At 37.2% G+C, this 27,214-nt stretch overlaps 1 protein-coding gene across 12 annotated transcripts in view; it reads right to left on the reverse strand.

Moving 5' to 3' along the window:
- Abi3bp (ABI family member 3 binding protein) overlaps positions 1 to 27,214 on the reverse strand; it is a 255,155-nt gene that overhangs the window by 44,858 nt on the left and 183,083 nt on the right. For 5 of the 12 annotated variants that reach the window (XM_017802038.2, XM_017802036.2, XM_017802033.2 and 2 more), the window contains 7 exons: positions 18,015 to 18,089; positions 17,098 to 17,154; positions 16,298 to 16,369; positions 15,777 to 15,824; positions 14,828 to 14,893; positions 12,300 to 12,371; positions 8,862 to 8,936 (listed from right to left, as the gene is read on the reverse strand). In XM_017802038.2, the coding sequence (XP_017657527.1) occupies positions 8,862 to 8,936; positions 12,300 to 12,371; positions 14,828 to 14,893; positions 15,777 to 15,824; positions 16,298 to 16,369; positions 17,098 to 17,154; positions 18,015 to 18,089 (465 nt within the window). The remainder of the gene's footprint in view (positions 1 to 8,861; positions 8,937 to 12,299; positions 12,372 to 14,827; positions 14,894 to 15,776; positions 15,825 to 16,297; positions 16,370 to 17,097; positions 17,155 to 18,014; positions 18,090 to 27,214) is intronic. The other 7 variants (XM_029553747.1, XM_029553746.1, XM_017802039.2 and 4 more) reach the window with 4 other exon arrangements.

Genomic DNA, 27,214 nt, shown 5'->3' on the forward strand with positions numbered 1-27,214 from the left:
AGAGAAGAAAAGCTGGTCACAGTTCATTTTGAAGTCTCCCTTTAAAAGGGGAGAGTAAATCGATAATATCAATAAATGCGAGGGGGTAAATTTCCCTTAGGTTGTCTTAAAACAAAAGTCAGTTTTAGCATGAAGTGGTATCTACCATTTAATATTCATGCTAAAATTCTGATAGCAATAGAAAAAATATTATTTAGTTAAAGTGCATAACTGGCTCACAGATTGACTAAGACAAAAGATAAAAATCTTACATAACCAAGGAGGACAAAGTTTCATTCCAAGTGGCACTAGCAATTACTGAGAGAGAAGAAAGCAAAAGGACCTTCTAGTCATCAGACCACAGGTGAAGTTTATGGTGGTGCTCAGTATAGAATAAATGCTGCTACCAACTTTTGCCTTCCTCAGTGACACAGTGTCTAGTATATCAGGCATAATACCTGACCTATGAGAACACTGCATGCCTAACCTATGGAATTGAGATAATGACAGCTAAATAATGGGACTACTTACGTCTAGCCTGCCTAGTCTGTCAAGTCTGTGAAACCCAATATAGTTTTAATGCTCGTGTTCTATGTTCAAAAAATGCAACAGATTGGAATCTGGCTACCTTCTTTCTTCTTCTTCTTCTTCTTCTTCTTCTTCTTCTTCTTCTTCTTATTATTATTATTATTTGGGGACAGGTTCTCACTATGTAGTTCTGTGTGGCCTGGAACTCTATGTAGACTGGGCTAATCTCAAATTCACAGAGATCTTCCTGCCCCTGCCTCCCAAGTGCTCTGCCATGTGAGTGCTGGGATTCGAACCCAGGTCTTCTGCAAGAAGAACCAGTGTTCTTAACTGCTGAGCCATCTCTCCAGCCCCTCTGGCCACCTTCTTATTAGGGGAGAATACCAAGGTGATTCCCTGTTGCTCCTATCAGATCTCCATGCAGGATATTTCTTCAACTCACTTTTTCACAAGGATGCCTTTCTTAGGCCTACTTTCTTACTGAACAGTTTTCTAACACACTGAGAACTTCAAAGATACATACATCTCTTTGGTAGAAAGTGTGATTTTTCTTGCAAGGAATGCTGCCTCAGGAGGATGAAGAAAACTTCATACCCTCAGGCAGCCAAGCACAACTTAAAATATGTTGCATGAAGCAGACATTCTCTTTTTTTGCCTTGGGAAAGGGGGATAATTAAACTTCATGCCACATCTGTTCTTATTGCAGGCCACTAAGTAGCAGCTCTGTTACAGTCATGGAAGTGGTACACTGAATAGATGAATAGAAAATTCACACAATTAGAACGTCTATGAGCTAAAAGGAAAAATCCAGGAGAATGTGAAAAATCTAGTTTTTTAAAAAAATTTAAATTTAATAACCACATGATTAGAAGAAGCATTTCATTACAGCTTTAACATAGTCAACAACACATTCCAGAGCAAGGATACATCTCTTTCTAAAGTGGCTGTAAATTTTTAGGAATATAAGAAACATCAATAGTTCTCAAAGTTAGAGAGAATCCACTAAAATACTGAACATTTAACCTTTTCCATATAGTGTTTTAGTGAATATGAGCCTTTCCAACTTAAAATCAACCTAAATGTTTACTTGGAGGATGAAGGGAAAGGTGCTCTGATGCAGCTCTGTAAAAGACTATAAAAGCCAAGGGAGGAGGTGCATGACCATATGGAAACAGAGTCTAACGGGCTCCTGGGACCTTGCTCATATGAACCTACAGTGATATTGTTGGCATGCACAAGATCCATGCAAACTCAAGCAGACAAAAACCCAGCATAAAACTGGGGAAATGGGCAGCAGGTTCCAACCTTAGCCAAAGAACTATTAGCAGCTGATTACAGCTAGGTGAGGGAGACTGACTACACCACAGTGGATGAACTTGCACTGAGGGAGTCCAGGCACACTAACTTGACTTGATAGGCATAAACAGAAATGACAGAATGCGTGAAATCCAGTTTGGAGGAGAGGGGTCTATGGGAGGATGTGGATGGGACAGGAGGTATAAAGACGATTAAGATTTTTATATGAAATACACAAAAAGTCAATAAAAATTGTACAAAAAGATAAAAAAATAGATTTAAAATAAAGAAGAAAAAAGCCATCAAGAGACAAAGAAGCCCACAGTTCATAATCATAGCACCAGACTAGACAGAAGAGCTGGGGTTAGGAAAGGAAAACAAGGAAAGATGTGCTACTAATAAACCCACCACACTGCAAACATTAGATGTGGCGCTTCCATTCACTGAGGAATTTAGACTGGGAAAGTGTGGATTCCAACGGCTAAAACTGGCACTTTCCTTGTTAACATAAACTGGTGATTTAATAAACTGCCACGGCAGGCAGACTTTCTGAAGCAAATGAAATCAGTGGAAAGGAAAGACAGTGCACTATTCACAGGGAAGGGATATGAATCATGCTCCTACTTGTTCCACTGCAGCTCAAGGCTTTCCCCCATTTTGTGACCTTCATCATGTTTGTTACATCAAACAAGATCAGAATCCCTAAAACCTGTCTTTCATGTGGGCAGCAACTCATCAATGTAAATGGTGAATATAATTTGTGTGAAATTGCAGTTTTGTTTTTCTCCATAAGTATATCTACTTTTATTATATCACACTCAGTTCAGTTAATGAATTTATCATATCAACTGTCTAATCAGTTATATTACCTGTCTTTTTGCCAATGAAAAACAATCATCACTGAGTCCCAAACTGAGGAGAAGGAGTCCTTGATTTATCAGTTCTCTCCAGTTTATACTGGAAATATTTCTTCATTTCAGCAATGTTACCTCTTTGACTGAAAGTCTTCAATTTGGTAACAGAGCAATTTTGAGTAATTCTGTGATTTAACTGCTGATTCCCTCTTCAAGGCAGTACGAGAAGGCTACATGATTCCTTTTCTATGCGCCTGGCTCTGACTCTTCATTTAGTATATGATTATTTTTATTACATTGATTTCGACAGTGAGAAAGATAAATGATCATAGTGTTTTCATGGAAAAATCTTGTGTCTGAAGATTAAAACGTATAGATGTATTGAAAATTTTAAAAAAGAAAAATTTAACTAACAAAAGGCAATTATGAGAAGTAATGTCAAATAGGGACAAATATAAAGTGCATGTACATGAAATAGCTTGACTAGAGAGAGTTAATGAGAAAATCAAAATGCTCTCTGATCAAGATGGTGGACTATGAAGTCTGAGAGAACACTGACCCTGGCCGTAGGCTGCAACCATACTGCTTCTTTTAGAAATGGAAACTGTGTAGACTCTGTGTCCTTTTCACCTCAAGATTCCCTACTGGCCTATTCCAGCTCTATGCCCTTAGAACCAGTCTGAGAGGGGCCATGACTCTATCCCTGTTTGGAAGGTACTTTCTAGTCATTACCAGTGTGGCTGGGCCACTCCCTTCCATCTCCTCTAAGGCTTTAGCTTCCATCATTTACCTTTATCTTATTTATTTGTGTGTATATGTAGGGTGTAAGGCTCAGGGTTACATAGAACACAGGTTGCCCTCACATTCTCTATGTAGCTGAGGCTGACTTATGTAGAACTAATCCTCCTGCTAAAGTCCTGGGATTATAGGTTTGCACCATCATGCCTAGCCAAAAGCATGCAACTTTTTTTTTTTTTTTCAGTACTGGGGACTTAATCCAGGGACTGGGCACCTGGAGCCAGTATCCTACCACTGAGCTATGCAATCTTATCTTTTTGTTCATTAGTACATACTTCTATTTCATCATGCATTCCTTCCCCTCTATCTATAAAATTTTGCAAATATTACAGTATCCTACCAACAACTACCAAGAACTAAACAAATAATAATTAAGAACAACAACAAAACAGAACAAAAAGTTATTCTTTTGACATGGTTCTCCTTTCAAACACTGTCTTACTGTTTCCTTTAATCAAAAAAAAAGTTTGCTCCCGTTTCTCCTTTGTCTCTTACTTGTGACTTCTCCCACAATGGCCTGCCTTCCACTTCTCTGCAATAGTCTGAAGTGTAAGAATCTTTGCTAATAAAATATTTTTAAAATATTTTATTTATTCTTTTGATTTTTTGTGCATTGCCTGCATGTATGTAAGAGCACTTGTTGTGCAATGCACACGGAGGTCAGAAGAGGTCAGAAGAGGGAGTCCAATCCCCTGAAACTGGAGTTATGGACAGTTGTTAGCCACCATGTGGGTGTTGGGAACTGAACCTGGGTACTCTGCAAGAGCATGCAGGGCTCTTAACTGTTGAGTCATCTCTGCAGCCTTATGAAAGAGTTTTTGAATTTGGCCAGGCTGGCAGCTCATGCCTTTAATCCTAGCACTTGGGAGGCAGAGGCAGGTAGATCTCTGTGAGTTCAATGCCAGCCCGGTCTACAAAAAAAATTTTTTTTTTAAATTCACCTGACAGCAAAATATGACTAACTTATCTAAGTGTTACTCAGAGTTCTTAATAATTGTGATTAGCATGAGAGTTCCTGCATCTAAGTGTGAACATATCAATATCTTTGTGATCAATGATTTATGTATATGTCTTTTGCTATCTAATGTCTGAGAGTTGTTGATTATGAAGCATCTGGTCCAAATTCAGTGCAGAATTCTGTACCTGCATTGTCAAGTCAGCTGTCTCCTCTGGTAACTCCTTGCCTCAACACTCCTGTTGACCAACATCTGGCAACTCCTCTTTCTCTCCCCATTCCTTAAATCTAACCATGAACTCAAATTATTTGACTGCTAACCTCTTATTTTATGACATTTACTTTCTACTGAAAATCCTTTGAAGACTTACGACTGACTATCTGTATGTAGAAAGGTGACTCTCAAATCCTGACTTTCATTTAGAAATCCAGAAAAGCCTTTCCAATCACCAGGTGATGGAAACATCTGGTGATGTTTCTACCTGAAGGCCTTAGTGGCATACCTAACATGCCACATCTTGGTCAATGGCATTGCCATATGCCAGCTACCCAGTTAGAGATGATAATGTCATCCCCTCTTTTCACAGCACCATTCTTTTACTTATTAGTCTTATCAATTCCATCGCCAAATGGTGCCTGACACTATTCCCCTTCACACAAAGATTAGCTCACATTCTTATAGTTACTCTTCTAGGTTACTGCAAAACCTCCTAATTCCTTGCTATCACTTTCTTTGTCATCTTAAAAAAAATTTCTTTTAATTTCTTTATTTTTATTTTATGTGCATGTGTGTGTTGCCTGCATGTGTTTAAGTGCACCCATGTTGTGAAGAACATCAAATCCCCTTGAACTGGAGTTAAGGACAGTTGTTAGCAACCAAGTGGCTGCTGGGATTTGAACCCAAGTCTTCTGCAAGAGTAGCCAGTGCTCTTAACCTCTGAGCTATCTCTCCAGCCCCTTTTCCGTCATCTTATACTCCATGTTTTTAATCACTATTATCTTTCTAAAACACAGAATGAATTTTTAAATGTCACCACCAACAAACACATGCAAAATTTTAATGCCTTCTACTTGTCTGTAAAACATATTTTTAAGTCTTTATCATTATCATAAAGAGCTTGAACCATTTCAGTACAACTGACTTCTCAAGTCTTCATCTCTGGAAGTTTCCAGGTGGGCGTGTGGCAAGGATTCATAACTCTCAAGCCTTCACTTCCTACTAATCCTACTCATACAGTAGATAATTTATTCTTTTACTCATTCTGAACTTCTCAGCTGTTTTGAGCACTTTAAATATCCTTGTATATTTGCTCCCTTATAAGTTATCAATAGGTCCAATACTTATATTTTATAATTCATTTTAAAGCTCTTTTCTCTGGTGATGACTTTTCCAATGTGTTCATTTAGAATTTACTACTTTCCTTGCTGATATCTAATTGTATTTTGTTTATTATTATTAGCTCATTAATCATTAAGATTTGCTTTGCTTTACTGTTATTTGTATTCTTATTTTTCCTACTACACTGTGTTGGATTATAGCAATGACATATAATTGTCTTCTTGTTCCTATATCACTAAACACAAAACCAGGAAAATAAAAGGCAACCCTTACTTACTGAATTGAGCATCCATTGGTTTATTTTTTGATAGGAAATCTGGGAGAAATAGGCACTCACAGTAAACTCTCATTCCACTTTGCTCAATGGGCCTCTCCTAAAAAAAATCCATTTATTTTACTGGGAGTTTTAAATTAGTATTAAAATTTGACTTAATAAGTCATTTTGACCACATTATATAAATGGCAAAAATTATTAGTCATATGAATGGCATAAAAAAGTTTAGAGGAAAAGAGGAAAGTTCTGAGTTACTAAAACTTGGTTCAAAAACATGTTGATATTTCATATGTCATCAGGCACATCAGAGAACTGCTCATAACTCTATTTGAATTTATTTCGTGTGTGTGTGTGTGTGTGTGTGTGTGTGTGTGTGTGTGTGTTACTAGTACTAGGGATCGAAATCAGTGGCCTTGTGTATGCTAGGTCAGTACTCTACCACTAAACCATATCCGTAGCTTCCCCTTTACTACACTTTAAAATTGGAGACAGGGTCTCATGAAGCAGCCTTGAATTAACTCTGTGGCCCAGACAGGCCTTCGACTTGGCAATCTTTACACTTCAGCTTCTAGACTAGATGAGATTGATTACAGGACTTGGCTATTAAGTCAGGCTCTGATTTGAATTCTTACATGTGATAATTTATTTTATTTTAACAAACAACATCAAATAATATACCCTTTTGGGGAAACAATGGTAAATACGCCAGAAGATCATGGTAATATTCCTGAAATAGTCGAGATTGGCAATAACAGTAGAATTTCAAGGAGACAATTTTATACCCAGCTCATCCAGGCTCCTATTTTGATGAAAACAATGATGGGAATTATTCCCTATTGTCTTTGTTTATTTATTTCTGATTGCATTGTTCTAATACTACATTGAAAAAAAGATGCATTCCTATGCTCAATGTCTCTGTTCAGGCTTCTCCATCACACAGACCAGGAAATATTTTAAAATATAATAAAAATAAATAATTAAAATAACAGGGCTCAAGTTTTAGGAAATTGTTTAGAATTACTCATTCTTAATTAGCTCACACAAAAAAAGCTTATTTAATTGAAAACATACTCCAAAAATACTGAAGTGTAAGACTAACAATAAGAATATACCAGAAGGAGCAGAGACAGAGAACATTTATGGAGTGTTGGGTAGTTTACTGAAATCTGGATGTTCTTTCCTATCACTCCCAGTGAGTGGAATCTATCCAAAAGCCTAGTGGCCAGAAGATGACCACACAAGCCAAAACAGCTCTTTGTATAGCGATGGAAGCACAAAGAAGACAGAGCTTTGTTGAGCCAGGACCCCTGGGCTTTGACTCCAAGTTAAATGGCCCCTCTCTGCTGTCAGGGAGTCCTTCTCTTGTGATTCAAAATTATTCTTCCTAGACAGATCTAGAGTGGGAGAATTGGAAGAGGCTAAAGAATGCCCCAAGGGAGGGCATGTGTTCAACCGGGTCAGAAGAATTTCTCTTGGAAATAAGTTGGTGGAATTAAGGCAAACATTAACCATTAAACAGAAAAAGAACCCCACTATTTGATATACTGATATGCTGTAATGAAATTAAACCAACAATATGTCTTCTATAATGAAGGTTTTTTTTTTTTAAATCATTGAACTCAAATCTACTGACTCATTTTCTGTTATAATTTTTCTCTACAGTTGAAAATAAATTGACTTTTGGAAAATTGGAATAGTAGCTGCTTTCTTGCTCTATATTGGATGCTGTGTTTAGTGAAACAGATGTAAATTTTCATCTTTGGGGCAAAGAATCCTTCCCTGGGCACCACAATCAGCTATGGCATGACTTGCCACAGCAGCAGTAACATCCTCTGTCATGAAAACAAGTGGATTCAAGGTTGCTTCCAGAATAGCAGAACTCCAAACTTACTTAGAAATAAATTCTGTGGTTTTAGGAATAGTCTATACATTTTAGAAGCATGTAGAAATTTGTAATAATTACAGAGTGAAAAGAGAGAGAGAGAAAATTTATTGTACTTCCCAGAGTCCTGACTTTAAAATTAGCTTGACTAGTTCAAGATAATTTGTCTTCCTAGGGCCACTTGAAGATTTCACGTAAGACATCAGGCCCATGATGTCTAGACTCTTTGGTCTCCACCCTGGATACCATCACAGATATGAAATTACTCTACTCTTAAGTAAACAATAAGTTTCTCCAATGATAGGTTAAAAAATAGATCCTTAGCTTACTCTTTTGGGGAGGTGGGAAGGGTTCTAGGGAGCCCCTAAGGCCTCACACAAGTAAGCTATACCCTCAGCCTATAAAATATTTGTGTGTGTACATATGTGTATGAGAGTGAAAATGAGAGAGAGAGCAAAAGAGAGATTCTTAATCCCAGGTAATGTTCCCTAAATTTAAAAAATGGAATTTTACAGGAGAAAAAAAAACTTTCAAATCTGCATACAGTAAAATTTATGAATACAAGTAAAGGCTTTGTTTGTAACATACCATTTTATCATATTTTGGGGGAAACAAAACAAACTTACTTTCTTGTTTGGTGAAAAGTTTGAGCATAGTAAGGGTAGCATTGTCAAGATTTTTCTTTAATATTGTGAGCTAAGAATTAGAGATCTTTAGTTCTAGGAAAACATTCTGCCCTTGGCATAATTCTCTATTATTTTATTATAATATCAGCTTGACTACATCTGCAACTGGACAGCTCTTGAGACATCTCTTCCAAAGATGAGACCTCACAATAGAAGAGGATCTTTGAACATAAGTGAAACACTGACCACACACACATGCATCAGCTCTTTCGGTGCAACTGAGTGGCACAACAGAATTCATTTGGCTTAAACAGGAAATACATTATTTACCAGGTACAGTGTCTGACACTTCTGGACTTGGTGACAGTTTTGGTTTTGAAGTGGTATGCCGGGACCCTTTAGGAACTGGAAGAGAGAGAACTCAGACAGTGAGTCATTTGGGTTCAGCGTCTCTCAGTCATGCTGAACACATCAGGCCCTACGAGGAATAAGCTTGAGTCCTGACAAAAACAAAACAGTACTGTTTACAGAAAGGTAAACCATAAACCTTAGAAATAGATCAGTGAGAAGTTCAATGAAAATTCCTTTGTTGTTTTCAAAATGAAGCCTGAGAAATCACATTTGACAAATTATCAGGGAAGGATGACATTTTCAAATCTTTGTTTCAGAGCAGACAGTATTTTAAGTTAATCCTTTCTGGATATGCTTGCTTGATTTGTGTTGAGATCATATGATTATTAAGAACCAGAGTTAAGAATTGCGGCAAATTACAAGCATCAGACATGAGTATTACAAAAGATCCTGGGCTTTTCACATCCCAGTTCTTCAGATCAGATTTCACTTTGCTCTTTACTTTTAGCTGGAATAACAACCCTGGCCTGGACAGAGAATGTGAGACCCAAGTGTAAAATGTCAAAATGCTGTGACAGTATTGTTCCTATAGTTCCTTCTACATCCCAAGGACCTTTATAACTTGGCATTAAAGAATCTGACTATAAACCAGCTTTCATATCTTTTTTACTTCTATGGAAAGCTAGAGACAGCCATAATTTTGATGGTTGTCAGATCTCTACATATAAAATTAATACAAGATCATTATTACCTTTGAACACAAAACTCTAAATTTGGATTTCTTATTGGCTTATAAAATAATGTTGATGATTTGTTCTCAATTCTCTTTTACCCTTAAATGTCAATTACAAATTTGAATTTTACAATTTAATTTACAGGCATACTTTAAGTTAAAATGGAAAGAAAACAATCTGCCTACTGCAGAATTTTATGCTAAAAAAATGGTCCAATCTATGTAGTGAGTTCCAGGCCAGCCAGAGCTATGCCATGATACCCTTTCTCAAAACAAAACAACAAAAAAGGATGGATGAACAAAATTGTATCATGCTGAGTACTGTACACACACTAGTGTTAGATGGCAATTTGCTCTACATAACTTACACTGACATTCTACATATGAACAGAATATTGTTTCGTGTAGATGTTCTCTTGAAATTCATAGTAGTCAAAGGTAAGAGAAGGAACTAAGATCTAAGGTCTGAGTATTTGTTTTTAAGACATTTTATGGGGCTTATAAGATGGCTTTGCTAGTAGGGTGCTTGCCACCAAGCTTGGCCACCTGAGTTTGACATTGAGGACCCATAAGGTGGAATGAGAGAAACCAACTTCTTAAATTTTCCTCTGACTTCCACATTTTGTGCAGTGGCACACATATGTGCAAATACATATACACATACAAACACACACACATGCACATACACACTAAATAAAATGTATACTTTACTATATTTATGTGTACATACACATACCCTTGAAAGACTATAAAAATATTGTACATTATTTGGACCAATTTTGAAAGAATCATGCTCTTATTTTGAGAGGGAGTGATGGTAATTTTGACACCTAAAAAAAAAGAAAAATCAAGGCGGGCGTGGAGGTGCACACCTTTAATCCCAGCACTCAGGAGGCAGAGGCAGGCCAATCTCTGTGAGTTCAAGGCCAGCCTGGTCTACATAGTGAGTTCCAGGACAGCTGGGGCTACAGGTAGACCCTGTCTCAAGAGACCCCCCCCAAAAAAAAATCAAATTTTGACTTTCACCGTCAGTTTTCCATTACATTAAGTGCCACCCATGAAGTCGGAAGTATCTGGGTTGAAGCTACTTTCCCCTAGAAAGGCCAGTGGACAGAAAGCTGCCTCCGTTGGAACAAAACCACGAGGCTCCCTCTCTACAGTTTGGTGGCTCCTCCAGGGTTCCAGAGTGACAGTAAATGCACTGAATCAGGTCTATTCATTCTGAGATTGTATGTTTTGTGTTAGTGAAAGGTTAAATTTAAAATTAAACCAATTTACAATTTACATATAATAATGGGAAATTAGAGCAAGCTCCTGATTTATTATACTACATTTTATAGACATAAAAAATTCAGAAAGATAAAATCATGAATAAATAATTCCTACTAGTTTATATTTCCTTTATGAATTTCTTTTAAAAAAGAAAATTTCATTTGCATTTTATGTGTATGAGTGTATGTAAGTACACCTAGGTCATGCAGTGTCCATAGAGGTCAAATGAAGGCATCGGATCCCCTAGAACTGGAATTACAGATGGTTCTTAGCCCCCTATGGATGCTGGGAACCGAACCTGGGTGTTCTCCAAGAGCAGCGAGTGCTCTTAACTGCTGAGCCATCTCTCAAGCTCCATCCTTTACTAATTTCTTAATCAGGAATTTATAGTCTGAAAGTCTTAATTCTTAGTATTCTTGTTTTGCTTTTTATTTTCCAATGTTCATCAATATTTTTAATTTGCCATGTCTTCTTTACTACTCCTATCCTGTGCTATATGTTCAAATGAAAATCTTGAGAGCTGTTGTCCATGCAATTTTAACATCTGTTCATTTTTATAGATTTTAAATTTTCTGCCAACAAATGTAATATACCTTGCTTATGTAATGTTACTTTAAAATTTTTTATATTTTGTCCCACTTGTGCTCACTAATTATTATTTGTTAATCATTAAGCATTTTATCAGGACTCTATATATATCTCAATGCTCTAAATATTTCTATTTAAAATTTCCTATTATTTGGGGGAATGGTACATTGGTACTTTCATACCTTTATGTATCAAAAATACTATTTTCATAACAAAGTTTGGTATTTAATATGAAGAGATTTAATACTACATAAATGAGACAGACTTAAATTATTAGGCAGATATAGAATATAGAATAGTCTTTTAATAAATTTTCCTTAAAAGAATAATAATAAACAGTATCAAACATTAGAGGCCATACCTAAACCAATATTCATAGCTGAGAGCCTGAAATTGTTTAAGTTTTTCCTGTTAGGAGTCTAGATTTTACCTGAATCAAGAGTAATGCTGATGCTGCTATGTATTTTTTCCAGACCATCCGCAACAGTGAAATTCCTTTCCTGGGATAGTGGGTAGGTGTACTTCAGATAATTTTTGTTGGCAGGACTCAGATTAGTGATCATCTAAACTGGGAGACTGGCAGGGGTGGGGGACATTCTGGGACCTTGGAAGGTTTAGGAAGAGGGAAAAGGAAGGAGGTAGGCTCTTCTTTCTAAGGAATTCTATTCTTGGTCATTTCTATCTTAAATAATATTAGGAAAGTTTGCAGAATGAGCTCACCCAGTGATAAACTTTTTGATCAAGTCTAGAAATATATAAACACATTTTAGGTTACAAAGGAAGCCTTATATTATATGAAGCTAAAGCATAAAATTCATATTTACCTCGCTGTGTTGGTGGGATTCTTGGGCGTGGTGTTTTTAGCTTGGGAGGAATGTGTGGCATCTGCCGGGGAGCTAAAAGAAAGACAGTTTCACAGGTTCAGAGCCCTGGAGCCCATAGTACTCTCTAGAAGCTCAAAGGTGTTTGCTGAGTCACTAATGACCAATAATGGCAGCAATTGCTGTTAAAATGCCTAAAGAGCTACAAAGTAGAGGAAGATTGTTTTCACAGGGAAAAAAGAGGTACATTAAATGACATCCAAAGTATTCAGCTGAGAGAAAAGAAGTATTCAAATTTCAGAAATATCTATTTCAAACGCTTTTTAAATAAGCTAAAAATAAAGTTCAAAATAGCATGACTTGATCTTATTACCAATTCATATGTTATCAGAAATATCCAGGTGTACTCTTTAAATATAAATTCATTTTTTCCAAAATAAAAGTTACCATGTTGGAAATCAAAACATAGCGTGATTTAAGTAGCAAGTCCTAGTGGAAAAACAAACACTATTTTATTGGTTATATTGATGAAGAAAAAGTAAATACCAAAGATACTTTTCTGAGGAGTGTTATTTCTTTTCTGGGGAAACCTTAAGGAAATTCTAGAACATTCAATGTAAAAATCAATGTAAGGAACAGGTATATCCAAAAAAGGAAAGGAATTATCTAGATGCAAGGTGTTCTGAGAACACCTCATTAAGTGCACTGAAATGTGTTTAGGACATGGAGAGATCAGAACAACATCAATGCCATGCAGTTTCAGACACCTTAATGAAAAAAAAATCTGAAAATAAGAACTATTACACATTAGAACTTTGATAAGAAACAAAAGAGTATTAATGTTATGTAGTTTCAGAAACGTTAAGAAAAATGTACTGAAAATGAGTTATTCGATGCTGGAAGTTTCTGCATAGGTCTGCAGAGTCTTCTTCCTGATAATAATGAAAAGATGCAAGGGATACAGTGCTTCCAGCAGATTCTTCTTGCCTGTAGAGAGAGGAATACCAAGATATATGGGAGATTACTTTGACTTACTAACCTGGAAGTTTAGAGTACCCTTTGCTAATCAGGGTCCATGGACACATTCTCCACCAAATCTCACACAATTTCTTTTTAAGCTTCTAATTTCATACTTTGCCCACTCACATGATTTTTAAGAAGCTTTCTAATCCCCAAATGAATGCTTAGTCATCTTGTTAGTGACTATCTGGTTTTCCATCTCCCTGCTTGCTGAGCTCCTAACTGATGCGGCATTTGCTTCCCAAGACCGTGTGAAGACAAAGGCCTGTTAGGAAAGCAGTTCTAAGAAAATGGTATCACTGACAGTAGGCCAGACATGGTGGTGTACACCTACAGTCCCAGCACTATGGAGGCTGAAGCAAGACAATCATGAATTCCAGGCCAACCTGGGCTACATGGCAAGACCTCGTCTCATAAAACAAAAAAAGTAAAGAAAAAAATCACAGATAGTATTTATAATTTAGATACTTTAATAATGTTATTAGAGCTATTGAAAAAAATCTTTGGCAAAGGTAGTTGTAGCTGATATAAGACACATTCCATTCACATAGTCTATAGAATTTTGGGAAAAAACTGCACATTTACAGGCAAAACTAATAAGTATTTAAGAATACAATGAGCAAAATTAGTATTCCTATCTCCTTTAGAAATAGAGCCATAAAAAATGGTGTTTTAGAGAAGGGGTGTGTGGTAGTCTCTCACCATACAGCCAAGACTGGCCTTCAACTTACAGCAGTCTTCCTGCTTCAGCCTCACAGAGTGCTGGGACTACAGGCATGAGCACCATGCCTGGCTTAAAAGTAGTCCAGTAACTCAAAACAGAAGTTTGGGCTTATTTACCATTACCTTCAGTCCCAAGGAAACCTATGAATATTGAGAGGATTGCTTTATGTAAGAAGAGGTATTGCATTATCCACTCGGGTGATCTGCTTTCATTTATGTCAAACTCTATCATCATGGAAACCTTTATGATGATTACCAACATTCACCAACATCTCAGTTTCTTTATGTGTATATGTGAAATGTCAGACTACTGAAAAAAGTAGAAATTTGTGAGGCCTCTGAGTAATGATATGAGGACATCCCTTTATGAGGATCATACAGCACAATCTGTTTCTGTAGGTATTTTATAATTTCAAACATAAATCAGTTATCTTGAAATACTATTTTACAGAAGTTTTAAAAATAGTCGAGATGATAAGGTAATTCAAATTAATATATATATTTTAAATAGAATATAAATGCCCTTCTCCCTAAACATTCCTATTTCCTGAATTAAAAATTTGAAGAGTAGTGAAGTATTTTTCAATGTGTATATCTAAAGATATACACATCATCATTTGATAGAGAGATTACTGATGACAGACAGAGAGGCCGTACATTGGAAAGGCAAGCTCACCCACAAAGGTTGAACAGAGTGATATTGTCAGGGCATCTGATGGCAAGAACAGGTCATGTAGTCATTCTGTAAACACTCACCTCAGGTATGAAATACAAAATAGTGTATTTACCAGGTTCAGTGTGAGGCTCAGCTGGTCTGTGTAGGATTATAGTTTGGGAAGGCAGAGGTGATGTTTCTATGGTAATTGAAGGAAAGTATGTGGGGTTACTTTAGTGCTAGACCCATTCTGATTACAAACAACAGGCAGGATGGTGACAAATAGATGTCAAAAATTAAATGGTTAATTTTCAGGAAAACAGAATTCCTATACTTCTTCACAATTCATTTAATTGAAAAATAGAGACGCCAGATCTCAAAATACTTTTGAGATAAGTAATATCATTACTTTGTTTTGTTTTTTGATTTTTGGAGGCAGGGTCTCTCTGTAGCCCCATCTGATCTGGAACTTAATATGTAGACCAGGCTGGCCTCAATCTCAGAAAGATCCAGATGCTTCTGCTTCCCAAAAGCTGGGAGTTAAGGTGTGTGCCACCATGTCCAGCTAATATCATTACATCTAAAGTCTTCATCTCCTCAACAATTCTTGAAAGATATATTTAATATATATTCATCTAAAGATATATTTAATATCCTGTGAATGGAAAGGTAATTTAAAAAATCATTGCACAAGTCGGTTAAGAAGTATAGACTTTCACTTGAATGACAAGGGACAAAGAATCAAACATGTCAAAGCAATATGATGGAATGACTGTTAATGGAAAGCATACTTCTAGGTCAAAGAGTACAAATGGATCATGACACTGAAACATTAAACAGAATACCAAGCTGGCTTTAAGTTCAGTATTAGGAAAAAGAGATGCTTTACATTCAGCAGTTTGACTGACATTAGAATAGAAAGAGACTAAGATCTTGGTGCACACGGAAGGACATTTTTCGACAATGGTTATGAATAAGAATTGAGTGCTAGAAGAAGAAAGAAATGGCAGCATGAATTTGCCGTGAGTAAGACCCCGAGACTCTCGGGTGATGATGCAGTGAACTGCTGAGGTTGTCATTACCGAGTGTCGTCTCAGGAAACTCAGACACATGCGAAATAGACTCCACAACTGTATCAAAACAAGGAGACCGGTTTTAAAAAATTGCAAGATGTTCAGCTCTATCAAGTATTTCTTAAATATCTGAAATCTCATTCCCAAGAATTTATGTCATGATTTCACAGATAGGACAATGTATTTTAGATAGGAAAAAGGAGGGAAATCCTATTTCATGTTATTAAACCTCTATTTTTCATAATTTATCACCAAGTAACTTTCAAACGTTATTAAACCTTGATCTTTAAACATGAACAGAGAAATAAATTGTTTTCAGAGAGTCAGTTACCCTTTTACTTTTTAAGAATACGGAAGCCTTAGGGTTGGAGGTATAGTTCAGCAGTAAAGCACATGACAAGTGTGGGAGCTTAGGTTTGAACCCTAGTAAGGGGTAAGGGTGGATTGGAAGCAACAGCTTTTCAAACCTGTTCAAGTACCACAGTTTAAGTAATAGAAGAAGTAAGTTATAGCATGAAAACCTTTACCACCTTCAGTCCTTGGCTCCTCTGGCCTGAGGAGTTCTCTAGTAGTGGGATATACATAATCTGTTTCAGCTGGTGCTGGGAAGAAACAGAGAATGGTTAGTGATGGGCAGAGCAAAGCAGAGTGTCAGGGAACCCTGAATTTAATTTGAAAGCACAGATTAGTTATATTTAGCAGATACATTCTAGAGGATAACTAACACTCTTCTATATTATTGGAGTTAATATAGTTTAGTAGGGTAAAAATGAAGGTAAGGAATGTAGGCAGTTTGCTGGGTGGGAAAGAGAAACACACACATACACCCAGAGACATGTGCACACACACACACACATACACACACACACACACACACACACAACTGGTGGGGTCTATTATAGAAATTACAAGCTGGAGTAAGGACCTAATTTAATTTCCTCACATATTTTTGCATAAATATTATAGTAAGAAAAGAGCTACAGAATGAGTCCTTCAAAAACACAGAGATGAAGCTTAAAAATGATATGGAAGTGATATATGTACACATTCATGTATGTACATATATTAAGAGTGATCAGAATTCTAAAATTAAAATTTTTATTTGGTGAGAGGAAACTAAGGAAATTATGAAGCACGCATGGCAACAGCTGATGTAACTAGCATGATCTGCTCTATGCACGGTGGCTTTTTAGACCCATTGGATAAGCACAGAGAAATTTGAGGAGCAGGTGACTGTGAAATGTCACAAAGCATGAAGACATCCACAGGCGATGTTTGCAACGAGATGGAAAAGCACGTAGACTTGACACACCATTGGGAACATTTTTACCTATTGTCTCCTGTGATGACTCAGTACTAAACATAACCAGTTCTCGATCATCAGAAACTAGTGAAAGAAACAAAATGGTACAATTGATCAAGGATGTGCTGTTGTGAGCATTAAGTAATTAGACAAACTAAGTATTAAGAAAAGGATCATGGACCTGGTGAGTGATGAATGTTATCTGTCGTGCTAAAATAAATTATATTAATATTAGCATTAAAGGAAGCTCTAATAACTGAATTTAATTCACAATATTATAACTGTTTTAGTCACCATTAATAATAACACTTTATACCTTCAACAGGAATACCAAAATGTCATTTCATCTAATTAAAAGAAGCTCTGAAGAAATTACAATCCTATGTTAAAAAATAGAATCTAGTTTTTCAAAACTAAATACACAGCAACAGTATTCCTGATGCTAATATTTAGGTTTTGTTTCCAGTTTTGAAGGACAGCATGTTTTGGAAGGTTCACTATATTTAAGGATTTTTTAAATTTTTACTGAAATAATGTTCTTATTCCTCGATGGTCACAAGTGAACCGGTATTATTTTAGATGGCTGACCACACAATTAGCTTACTACTAAAGAGAGCCACACATTTGTAACTGTTGATATAACAATGAATATAATATGCTCCAAAATGGTTTATTGATTGCTTAACTCAATTATGCGATTGTTCTCCAAAAGATATGGAACAAATTCGGTGAGATGAATGCAAATATTTTTATACAATGAAATAATAGAAGATAGTGTATTACTAATTTACTATCAATATGCAATCACAGAATGAACATTTATATAGCTTTATGAATTCTGTATCTCTTTTATATTTTTATATTTGAAAGTGAAACACATAGAAACATATACTATGTTCCCCAAAGCTCTTCATGTACCCAGGCAGATAAAACAATCTATTTACCAGATTGACTTTGTGTCATTTCTAGGCGTGGTGATGTCACTGGTTTCAAACTAAGAGTTTGCAGTTCATTGAGTGCTGAAAGAAGAGGGTTTAAGTTAGCCTGTGAACTAGGAATGCTTTTAAATAGTTCAAATGATGGGAAAAAGTGAAATGAGTAATCATTCATTCTGTGTAAAATGAAAAGACGGTATGAAATTCAGAGTTTTCTTAGAACATGGCCACACCATCAGCCAAAATGATTCAGGGCCTATTTATACATTGACTTTGGTTGCCTCCCAGCTACAACAACAGAATTATGAAACTTTGATGAAGACCGAATGGCCTGCAAAGCCTGACATTTTTACTATCTAATTCTGCACAGAATAAAATTGTTGACTCCTGACTTAGTTACTTTAATTTTTTAAATGTATTTTTATTTCATGTGTATGAGTGTTTCATCTGAATATGTAGGAAGTGCACCCGTGTCATGCAATGCCCATGGAGGTAAGAAGAGGGTATCAGGTTACAGATGGCTGTGAGCTAACATATGGATGCTAAGAACTGAATCTAAGTCTTCTGCAAGAGCAGTAGATGCTCTTAACTCCTGAACCATCTCTCCAGCCCCTGATTCCTGTTTTAAAGCATCCTTCTTGGAAAAGTCATGTTCTTGTGAAGTACTGCATCTGAATTTATTTCCTTAGAGGAATTGCTAGGGGATTCTGATATTTAATGCCATGGTAACAGCATTAACAAGATGCTGAATGCCATCTGCAAGTGTTTCTTCTTTATTCTAGTTTGACCATCCCACTGACTATCAGCAGATACTAAGACTTTTTATTTTTTCTGTTTCCACTCTTACCCCATTCATCCAAATCTTTACAAATTTTTCAAAGCCCAACTACTCTCTGCCTACTTTGATCCCTGACTCCCTTAAATATTTTCTGTATTTACCATTCAAATAAGATGTTGCAATATAAGCAAATTGACTTATATCTAGAAAATGGTGCCAAAACAATTTTGGGAACAGATTTCCTTTACAGTACACTGTATGCTGCTTAAGACATAAACTGCAGCAATACCTTTGTGTTCTCTACCTGTGCTCCTTATCTTATCCCACTCAATCATTGACTTAATAAAGTGCTGGAGACACAGGGATCAAGGAAAATATTATTTACTTAAACGAAGAGAAGTCTCATTTAAGAAGAGATGAATGGAATCTTCTGGCTGGCTTGGTGGATAAAGACTTTTGCAGACTTGAGTTTGAACCAAAGGACCCACATTGTGGAAGGACAGAACCAACTCCTAAAAGTTGTCATCTGACCACCATATATGCCCCATGGAACTTGCCCCCCAATAAATAGATAAAATATAATAAAAATGTTTGAGAAGTTAATGTTAATGTTAATGAAAAAGTATGTAGGCTGAATAAGAGGCATCCTTTGTCAGAGATGAACCCTCTGTAAGAGACAAGAAGAATTTTAGCTACCCCAGAGATCTCCTTCAATTGTGACACTAATGGTAAACCCTGCAATTGTTGAGATATTATTATTAGTATGCGCTCTCTTTTAAGGCAAAGATGTGGAAGTTCAAGCCACCTCACTGTCATCTCTGAGACCCAACTGTATGGACTGGGAAGATACCATAAGTCAGAAAATATAGGAGGTTTTCCATAAAAAACTCTTCCCTTTGAAGTTTGAGAGGTGGGCAGGAAAGGATTCCTTTTTTTTATGTTTCAAAACTGAAGAGACAGGATCATGGATTACTCCAGGAGTTTTAGATATAGAAATCATCAGTACTGTGTGTGGACATAAGCTTTGTAAAACATGCTACATTTTCATGAGTTTACTTCCAAAATTTTAAAAAGAAATTCTTAACTTGTTACTTAACAACACTGAGGGTTCCTTTAGAAGCCCAAATCACAAAGTTCATGTGTCAATTGAAGGAATATATGCTAACGTACATGGGTGCCCAGAAAGAGTCCTACGTAGTAAAGAGTAAGAGCCATTGGTAAACAGTGAAGGAGCTCATCAATGATGCTAGAGTCTGAAGCTTCCAGGGCACAACTTAATTTTATTAATAATAGGGATACCTCATTACTTAGAATAATAAGTATAGCATACCAATCTTATGGTAAGTAAGTTGCTCAGAGGAAGTTTATGCCTCTTAATTATTATAGCTCCATAGTGTCAAACATCAAAGAGAGGAGGAATAATGTGGACCTCAGATTTTTAAGAGAAATTTCATGGCATATTGGTATCTTACAATGGGTGCAGGGACATTTGATAAAATAAAACAGGTAGGTGACAATTCAGTTATAAATATTGACTGCTTATAAGATAAAGTACGAAATGGTAACATAACAGATCTTAGGAAGCAGGAGCAACCCTGATTATAAGAGCTGATGGGTTTTAACCAGCAAGGTAAAGAATTTCATGAATGTCTCAAAAATCATTACCTAATGTTTTTCCTGGAGACTCAGTACTATGAATATCAAGTTCAAAGCCCAGAACATGAACTAACTAAAAGCAACAAATGAACACGAGAAAGTTTAAACATCTACAAAATGCCTTCAATTGTCTTTTCTTTCAAAAAACACATTTCAAATGACAAACATGTTCTTAAACACTAGAATTAACAGGAAGTAAACAGGCACTTTCTGAAGAGTGGGTCTCACCAGCCAGAAGAATTTACTGCAGAAAGTTGTCAAACTTCCTAATTCTGCTTCATAAAATATTCCTAGATATTTGGTTTTTTTATTATAAGTAATATGGAAGATTGCTTTGAATTTGCTTAGGTTTATGTTTGAAAATATATTTGGAAGTAATTTGTAGTTCTTGGAAGTTGAAACAAAGTACCCACTTATATAATCAAGGCTACAACGAATAGATCTTTTTCAATGTGAATATAGCAGTAACTATAAACAACTATCACTAATCTTGCCATCAACTCATCTTTAAAAAGAACATTATTTGAACCAAGTTACTTAAGAAATTAGGGACAATGTCTTCATGCCATACTCTTGTGGGTAGTTCTGTAGGCTAAGCACTCATTCACTGGACCTAATGCCTTCATTTTTAAAGAACAGTATAACATCAGCTCCCGGTTATAGGCTTGCTTTGGGATCCATCTGGGACAGCCTGCTATGGCTCATCCCTCAGAGAGAGGATTATGCATTTACCCGATTTGGTTTCAGATACTTCAGTACTTGCTGTGGTTTTGGGTCTGGGACGTGGACGGCGTGTCTGTTGTATTTTAGGAACTGAAGGAAGAAACTTTATATTATTTTAGTGCTGTTCACTTTGAAAATAAAACTTGAAGTTGCTATGTTTCCTTGAGATTTAGGGCATATAAGATTTAAGATTTATTATATTTTTCTGATTTTGTCTTTTAATCACTAAAGATTCTTGAGAAAGAAACATACAAAATTAAATCAATGAATGAAAAGAGCCAAAAATCTTCAACATTAAAAATATATATATAACTCAACTCCAAGTGACAGAATCTTAGATTAACACTAAAAATTTTCAATATTTCCAAGAAGCCAGTGTACTATAAATTGTTATAGTTTAATCTGTCTAGATAATATGTAGACATTTTAACTGTGTATGAAATTCAGTTTTCCTATATGCTGATTAAACAAAAAAATACATGACACAAATTCAAGTAAAATTACAATGTAGAAGCATATTCTAGGTCTGTATGTAGCTTTTAAAAAATAGGTAACTGCTGGGCATGGTGATGCACACTTTTAATCCCAGCGCTTGGGAGGCAGAGGCAGGTGAATCTCTGTGAGTTCTAGGCTAGCCTGGTCTACATAGTGAGTTCCAGGCCAGCTGGGGCTACAGGGAGACCCTGTCTCAAAAAAAAAAAAAAAGATTAAAAAAAGGTAACTTTTAAAAAATAAACCAAAAATGTCTCAAAATAAATACCCCAATTGGAAATCAGGAAGAGCCAGCATCTGGAATGCTTTAAGGATGCTAGGCAGCATGCATTCAGCTCTATCTGCTTCTTGGCTGTGGGTGGGATGTGACCAGCTTCTTCAAGCTCCTGCCTCACTGACCTCCCCACCAGGATCGGCTGCATTCTTGAACCGTGAGTCAGGATAAGCCCTTTCTCCACGAAGTTGCTTTTGTCAGATGTTTTATCACAGCAATGGGAAAAGAAACTGATACAACTAGTCACCAGGAAACACAAATGAAGACTACACGGAGGTGGGCCACTCCACATCAGAATTCAGAATATGAGCATGCTACATCAAATATGATAACCACTCTGAAAAAGACTGGTAGCCTTTTAAAAATAAACAAGGGGAATGTAGCTCCGTTGGCAGTTAGCAGTGCTCGCCCAGCACGCATGAAGCCCTGAGTTTGATCCCCAGCCCTGCAGTGGTTGTACAAACCTGTAATCCCAGCATTCAGGATAGAGACAGAAACATTGGGTGTTCAATGTGAGTCTGAGGCCATCCTGGGCTACAAGAGATGCTATATCAATAAACAAACAAACGGGCAAATGACCACATGACCTAGCTATTGTGCTCCTGAGCACTTGTCCCAGAGAAATAAAAACTTATATTCTCAAGCCAGGCATGGTGGTACACAACTTTAATCCTGGCACTCAGGAGGCAGAAGCAGGCAGATCTCTGTGAGATTGAGGCTAGACTGGTCTACATAGCCAGTTCCAGGCCAGCTGGGGCTACAGTGAGACCCTGCCTCAAAAAAACAAAATAAATAGCCAGGCGTGGTGACACACGCCTTTAATCCCAGCACTCAGGAGGCAGAGGTGGGCAGGTCTCTGTGAGTTCAAGGCCAGCCTGGTCTACATAGTGAGTTCCAAGACAGCTGAGGCTACAGAGAGACCCTGTCTCAAAAAGGAAAAAAAAAAGCCAGGCATGGTGGCATGGTGGTGCATGCCTTTAATCCCAGCACTTGGGAGGCAGAGGTAGGCGGATCTTTGTCAGTTCGAGGCCAGCCTGGTCTACATAGTGAGTTCCAGGACAGCTAGAGCTACAGGGAGACCCTGTCTCAAAAAGACAAAAAAGAAAAAAAAAGAAAAATGAGTAACGTTGTGTTTATTAAGTAGCTCCGTGGAAAGGCTATCCCCTGGACATGACATGGTCATTGTCCTCTTGAACTCTCAGCAGCTCTGATTACCCACAGGAGACCTGCTTAAGACGGACACACTAAACATTCTATTATAGACATGGGAAGGGGCTCACAGGTACCCATACACCATCCCTGGTTGGGGGGGGTGGAGCTGTGGACACCCTGCCCATACTCCCTGAAGATATAGATGTATACAGAGATAAGTTAACAGATATTGGTGTCAGAACAACTGCTATGGGTGCCTTCCCTGAATGCAGATAGTGTAATACTATATTCACAATGTCTCTGACTCTTTTCAAAAAGATGGTGCCTAACATCCCCTACCCTTGCATGTTAGAGCTAAATTCGGTGACTGGCTTCTAAACTGTTAATGTGCTGTGGCAGAAGTGATTGCTTCTGAAGCTATGGGATAAAAGAGCATCTCTTCCTCCCCTCCCCTTCTTCCTCTGCCCCTTCCTCTTCTCATCTCTGCATTCCCTGCCTCTCTCAAGCCACCATGTTGTGAGGGCATTCAATTAAGTAGCACGTGTACAGGCCCATGTAGGCAGGAACTGAGGCCTGCTCCAACAACCAGCACCACTTGTCAGTCGTTTGGGTGAGCAAACCACCTTGGAGGTGGATCCTGCACCCCTAATGAAGCCTTCAGATGGCCACAGCCCTGGCCAGAATTTTGACAATCTCATCAGAGCTAGAACTGCTAAAGCTACTCCTGAATTCTGAACTACCACAAATTTAATGGGTGCTTATTATCACTTTAAATTAGTTTTGGGGTTGTTAACAATCAGTCTGAAGACCCTCTGGGCTGGTATATTGATCCCTGTGGAATGGTGGGGACTTTGGCTCCAGGCTCCAAGTGTCACAATATACAGTTCATACCATGCCAACTACTCACTGATTTTTTTCTAAACACAAATTTCCTGGTCTATTATCACACAAAGGGGATACCATCAGATCAACACACACTACAAATATGAAATAAGGTGATATGTTCAATATTCCCAAGCTCTCCCTAGAACCAGGCTCAGTGTCTAGCTTAATATTCAGACCCAGCTCATGATCTTTTTCACAGGCTCCCCTAGGCCACCTAAGTTTGCCTCCTCTGACCAACACAGTGACTGATGGCCTCGTGTCCTCCTCTATCACTCACTCTTAGTTGAGAGGTGTTTTCTGATCTGTGGTTTGCTGTCAGTAAGATAGACACAGCCCTGTTGTGTGTCCAGACACTCCTCTTCTCCCAGGCTATAGTCAGGGTGTATGCCTGGCCAGAGGACAGACAGTTCAACTGATAGTACTCACAAACTGGCCCATTTAGGACTAGCCAGGACCATGCTCTTGGGAGATTTTATTTAGAAATGTGCTAGAAAGCCTAGAGTGGTGGCTCATGTCTGTGACTCAGTACTCAAGAGACTGAAGCATGAGGATTATTGTGAGCTCCAGGGTGTTATGGGCTACAGTGAGATCCTTTCTCAAAAACAATGAAACTGGGCATAGTGGCACACACCTTTAGTCCTAGCATCCTGGAGGCAGAGGCACATAGATCTCTGTGAGATGGAGTTCAGTCTGGTCTGCATAGTGAGTTCCAGGCCATCTGGGGCTAGAGGGAGACCCTGCCTCAAACAAAACAAAACAAAAAACAAACAAAAATACCGCAACTAAAACAAGAAATGCGGTAATATTTGAGTCTAGTAAGAATAGAGCAAATTGAGATGGTATTCCATAGAAAACCCTCACTTGTGCTTCAAATTGGAAGTGATAGGAAAAAACAGGAACCTAGAGCTGCAGGGACCTCTTGTTCCAGGCTTCGGGAAGCCCAGTATAGAGGCTTCTCAATCTTTGCTTTATCATCTCCTCTTTGTTTCCAACACTATTATTGGGAATAAGAGTCACATAAAATGAAGTTCAAGAAGTAAAGAGCTTTAATGGAGCTCTTACAGAATACAAAGGCTGAAGACCCATGAACAGTGGTGCATGTTTGTAATCCCAGTACTTGAGAGGTTGAGGTACAAAGATCATTACTTCAAAGCCAACCAAACAAGGATATTTAGAAATTTTGAGGCTGGACTATATAAGGATAACCACTCTCCTCTTGAAAGAAAGAAAGGAAGGGAGGGAGGGAAGGAAGGAAAGAAAAGAAAAGAAAAGAAAAGAAAAGAAAAGAAAAGAAAAGAAAAGAGAAAAGGAAATGAGAATCACTGCTAAACCTCATGGTGGTAGTGGTGATCAGTTAGAAACTCTTTGATATTTTACTAAAATAACACTACGTGTTATTAGCTGAAATGTTAATCAAAGAAACATATTCCATGGCCAAAAATGAATGAATGATTACATAAACAGAACTTAGAACTTCAGATATAGAAGGAAACCTCTTGATACTATAGTAATTGTTAAAATCATGAAAACTGCTTTTTAGTTTTTTACTTCTACCAAAACACACAAGATGACAAAACAATTTCAGATGGTTACATGGCTGGCAGATGACATGAGTTAGGTTCATGCATGCACAAGCAGTGAGTTCTCTGAAGAGCCAGTTTTCAATACTCTCAGAATGGAGACTACCATAGAATGACGAAACGGTGATGATGTCATCATGAAAAGCAGGACATGTAGAATAAGACTTAAGTCATGAGCTGGGCAATGGGAAAACAGGACATAGTGAGGATCACAATGTGTTTTTACCTTTTGTTGTCACCCAAGTCTCAGTTCTGAGTGTCACAGGTTCCAATGCTGCAGTAGGAACTGACCAAAAATACTAACATAAACCAAATGATTGTTTTATATAAAGGAAAACATAAAAATATTTTCTTCATCCTGAATCTTCCTAGTATAAGATGTTTTCTATAACAACATGCCAAATTTTAAAAACTGTTTAACTCAAAAAGTAAGCAGTTCATTTCTTAAAATTTGGTCATACCTAAATCAGGTACCCATTTTCTTATTCTTCTCTCTTTGATTATCTAATTAATTATCCAAAGTAGACTGTGTAGCCTTTTCTTAGAATTCCTATTTGGAAAGACACTGAAGCCTCAGCATGAAGAATTGGTGGTGTCCCTTCATCATAGGCAAAGAAGGAATATTCCCTCAGGGAAAGAAGAGGTTGCTGGTATCTACCAGACAAAATCTCAGCTACTCCATCAGGTTCATAAGAATCTCCTCAATCCATGTCCAAGATCCCATGAGATACAGAAAAGTTTTTATTACAGCCTTGCAGTGCAGCATGCCAATATTCAAGAGACTCTTCTGTCTAATCTATGTCTCCTCTTTTTATTCTATCCTAGTTGTCCATTACTAAAGCGATTTCAATACTCCACTCCTTCCCCATCTGTCCTTCTTAATCTATATTTCCTGACTTAAAATATTTATGTACCTAACACTTTTGTGTTAGCACCTCGGAAATAAATCTTGGACTTGTATACATACTGCCTATGCCATGTTTAACTGTACTTATAAAGAAAGGTTTCTTTTTTCAACTGTATCACACATTTGAAGACCAAAATACCTCTCTCAAATCTATATATACCCCAAAGATGTTAATAGGATTTGGAGGAGACTGAAGGCATTTAATAAGTGCTTTTTATTTGAATTGAATATATCTAATTATCCTGAAGAATTTTTATTTTTAGGAGATAAAAGGAAGTTACTAAAATGCACAGTGACAGATAAGATTGCACACGGGAAGCAAGGGACATCCAGTTGCCCACAGATTTCCCTCAACCTTGTTCCTCAAAATCTGCTGGTACTCATGAATTACATCTTCACTCTCACAGGGGTAACCCAAACTGGGATTACTCTCCAAACCTGCTAGGTCAGACTATTGAGACTGTTTAAGCCAGGCACACATGGTTTACCTGGCTTGGACTCAAGTGCTTCAAGACTTGGTACCGGCTTTGGTCTGGGGCGAGGATGGTGTTTTCGTTGTGATGTTTTGGAAGCTAAAGGAAGAAATTATGGGATTACTATATATTGTGTCATTTATGGGTCAGGGAGCCATGAAAGGTAAAAAGATGGCAGCTTATTGAGGTTTTACCATTTTAGTGTTACATTTATATATTTATTTATATATGTATATATATTTATATAATGTAGTTTCTTTTCTCATAAGAAATTCTATGAAGACATACT

This window comes from Nannospalax galili, unplaced genomic scaffold (assembly GCF_000622305.1).
Source record: "Nannospalax galili isolate Female #2095 unplaced genomic scaffold, S.galili_v1.0 scaffold1184, whole genome shotgun sequence".
NCBI lineage: Eukaryota > Metazoa > Chordata > Mammalia > Rodentia > Spalacidae > Nannospalax > Nannospalax galili.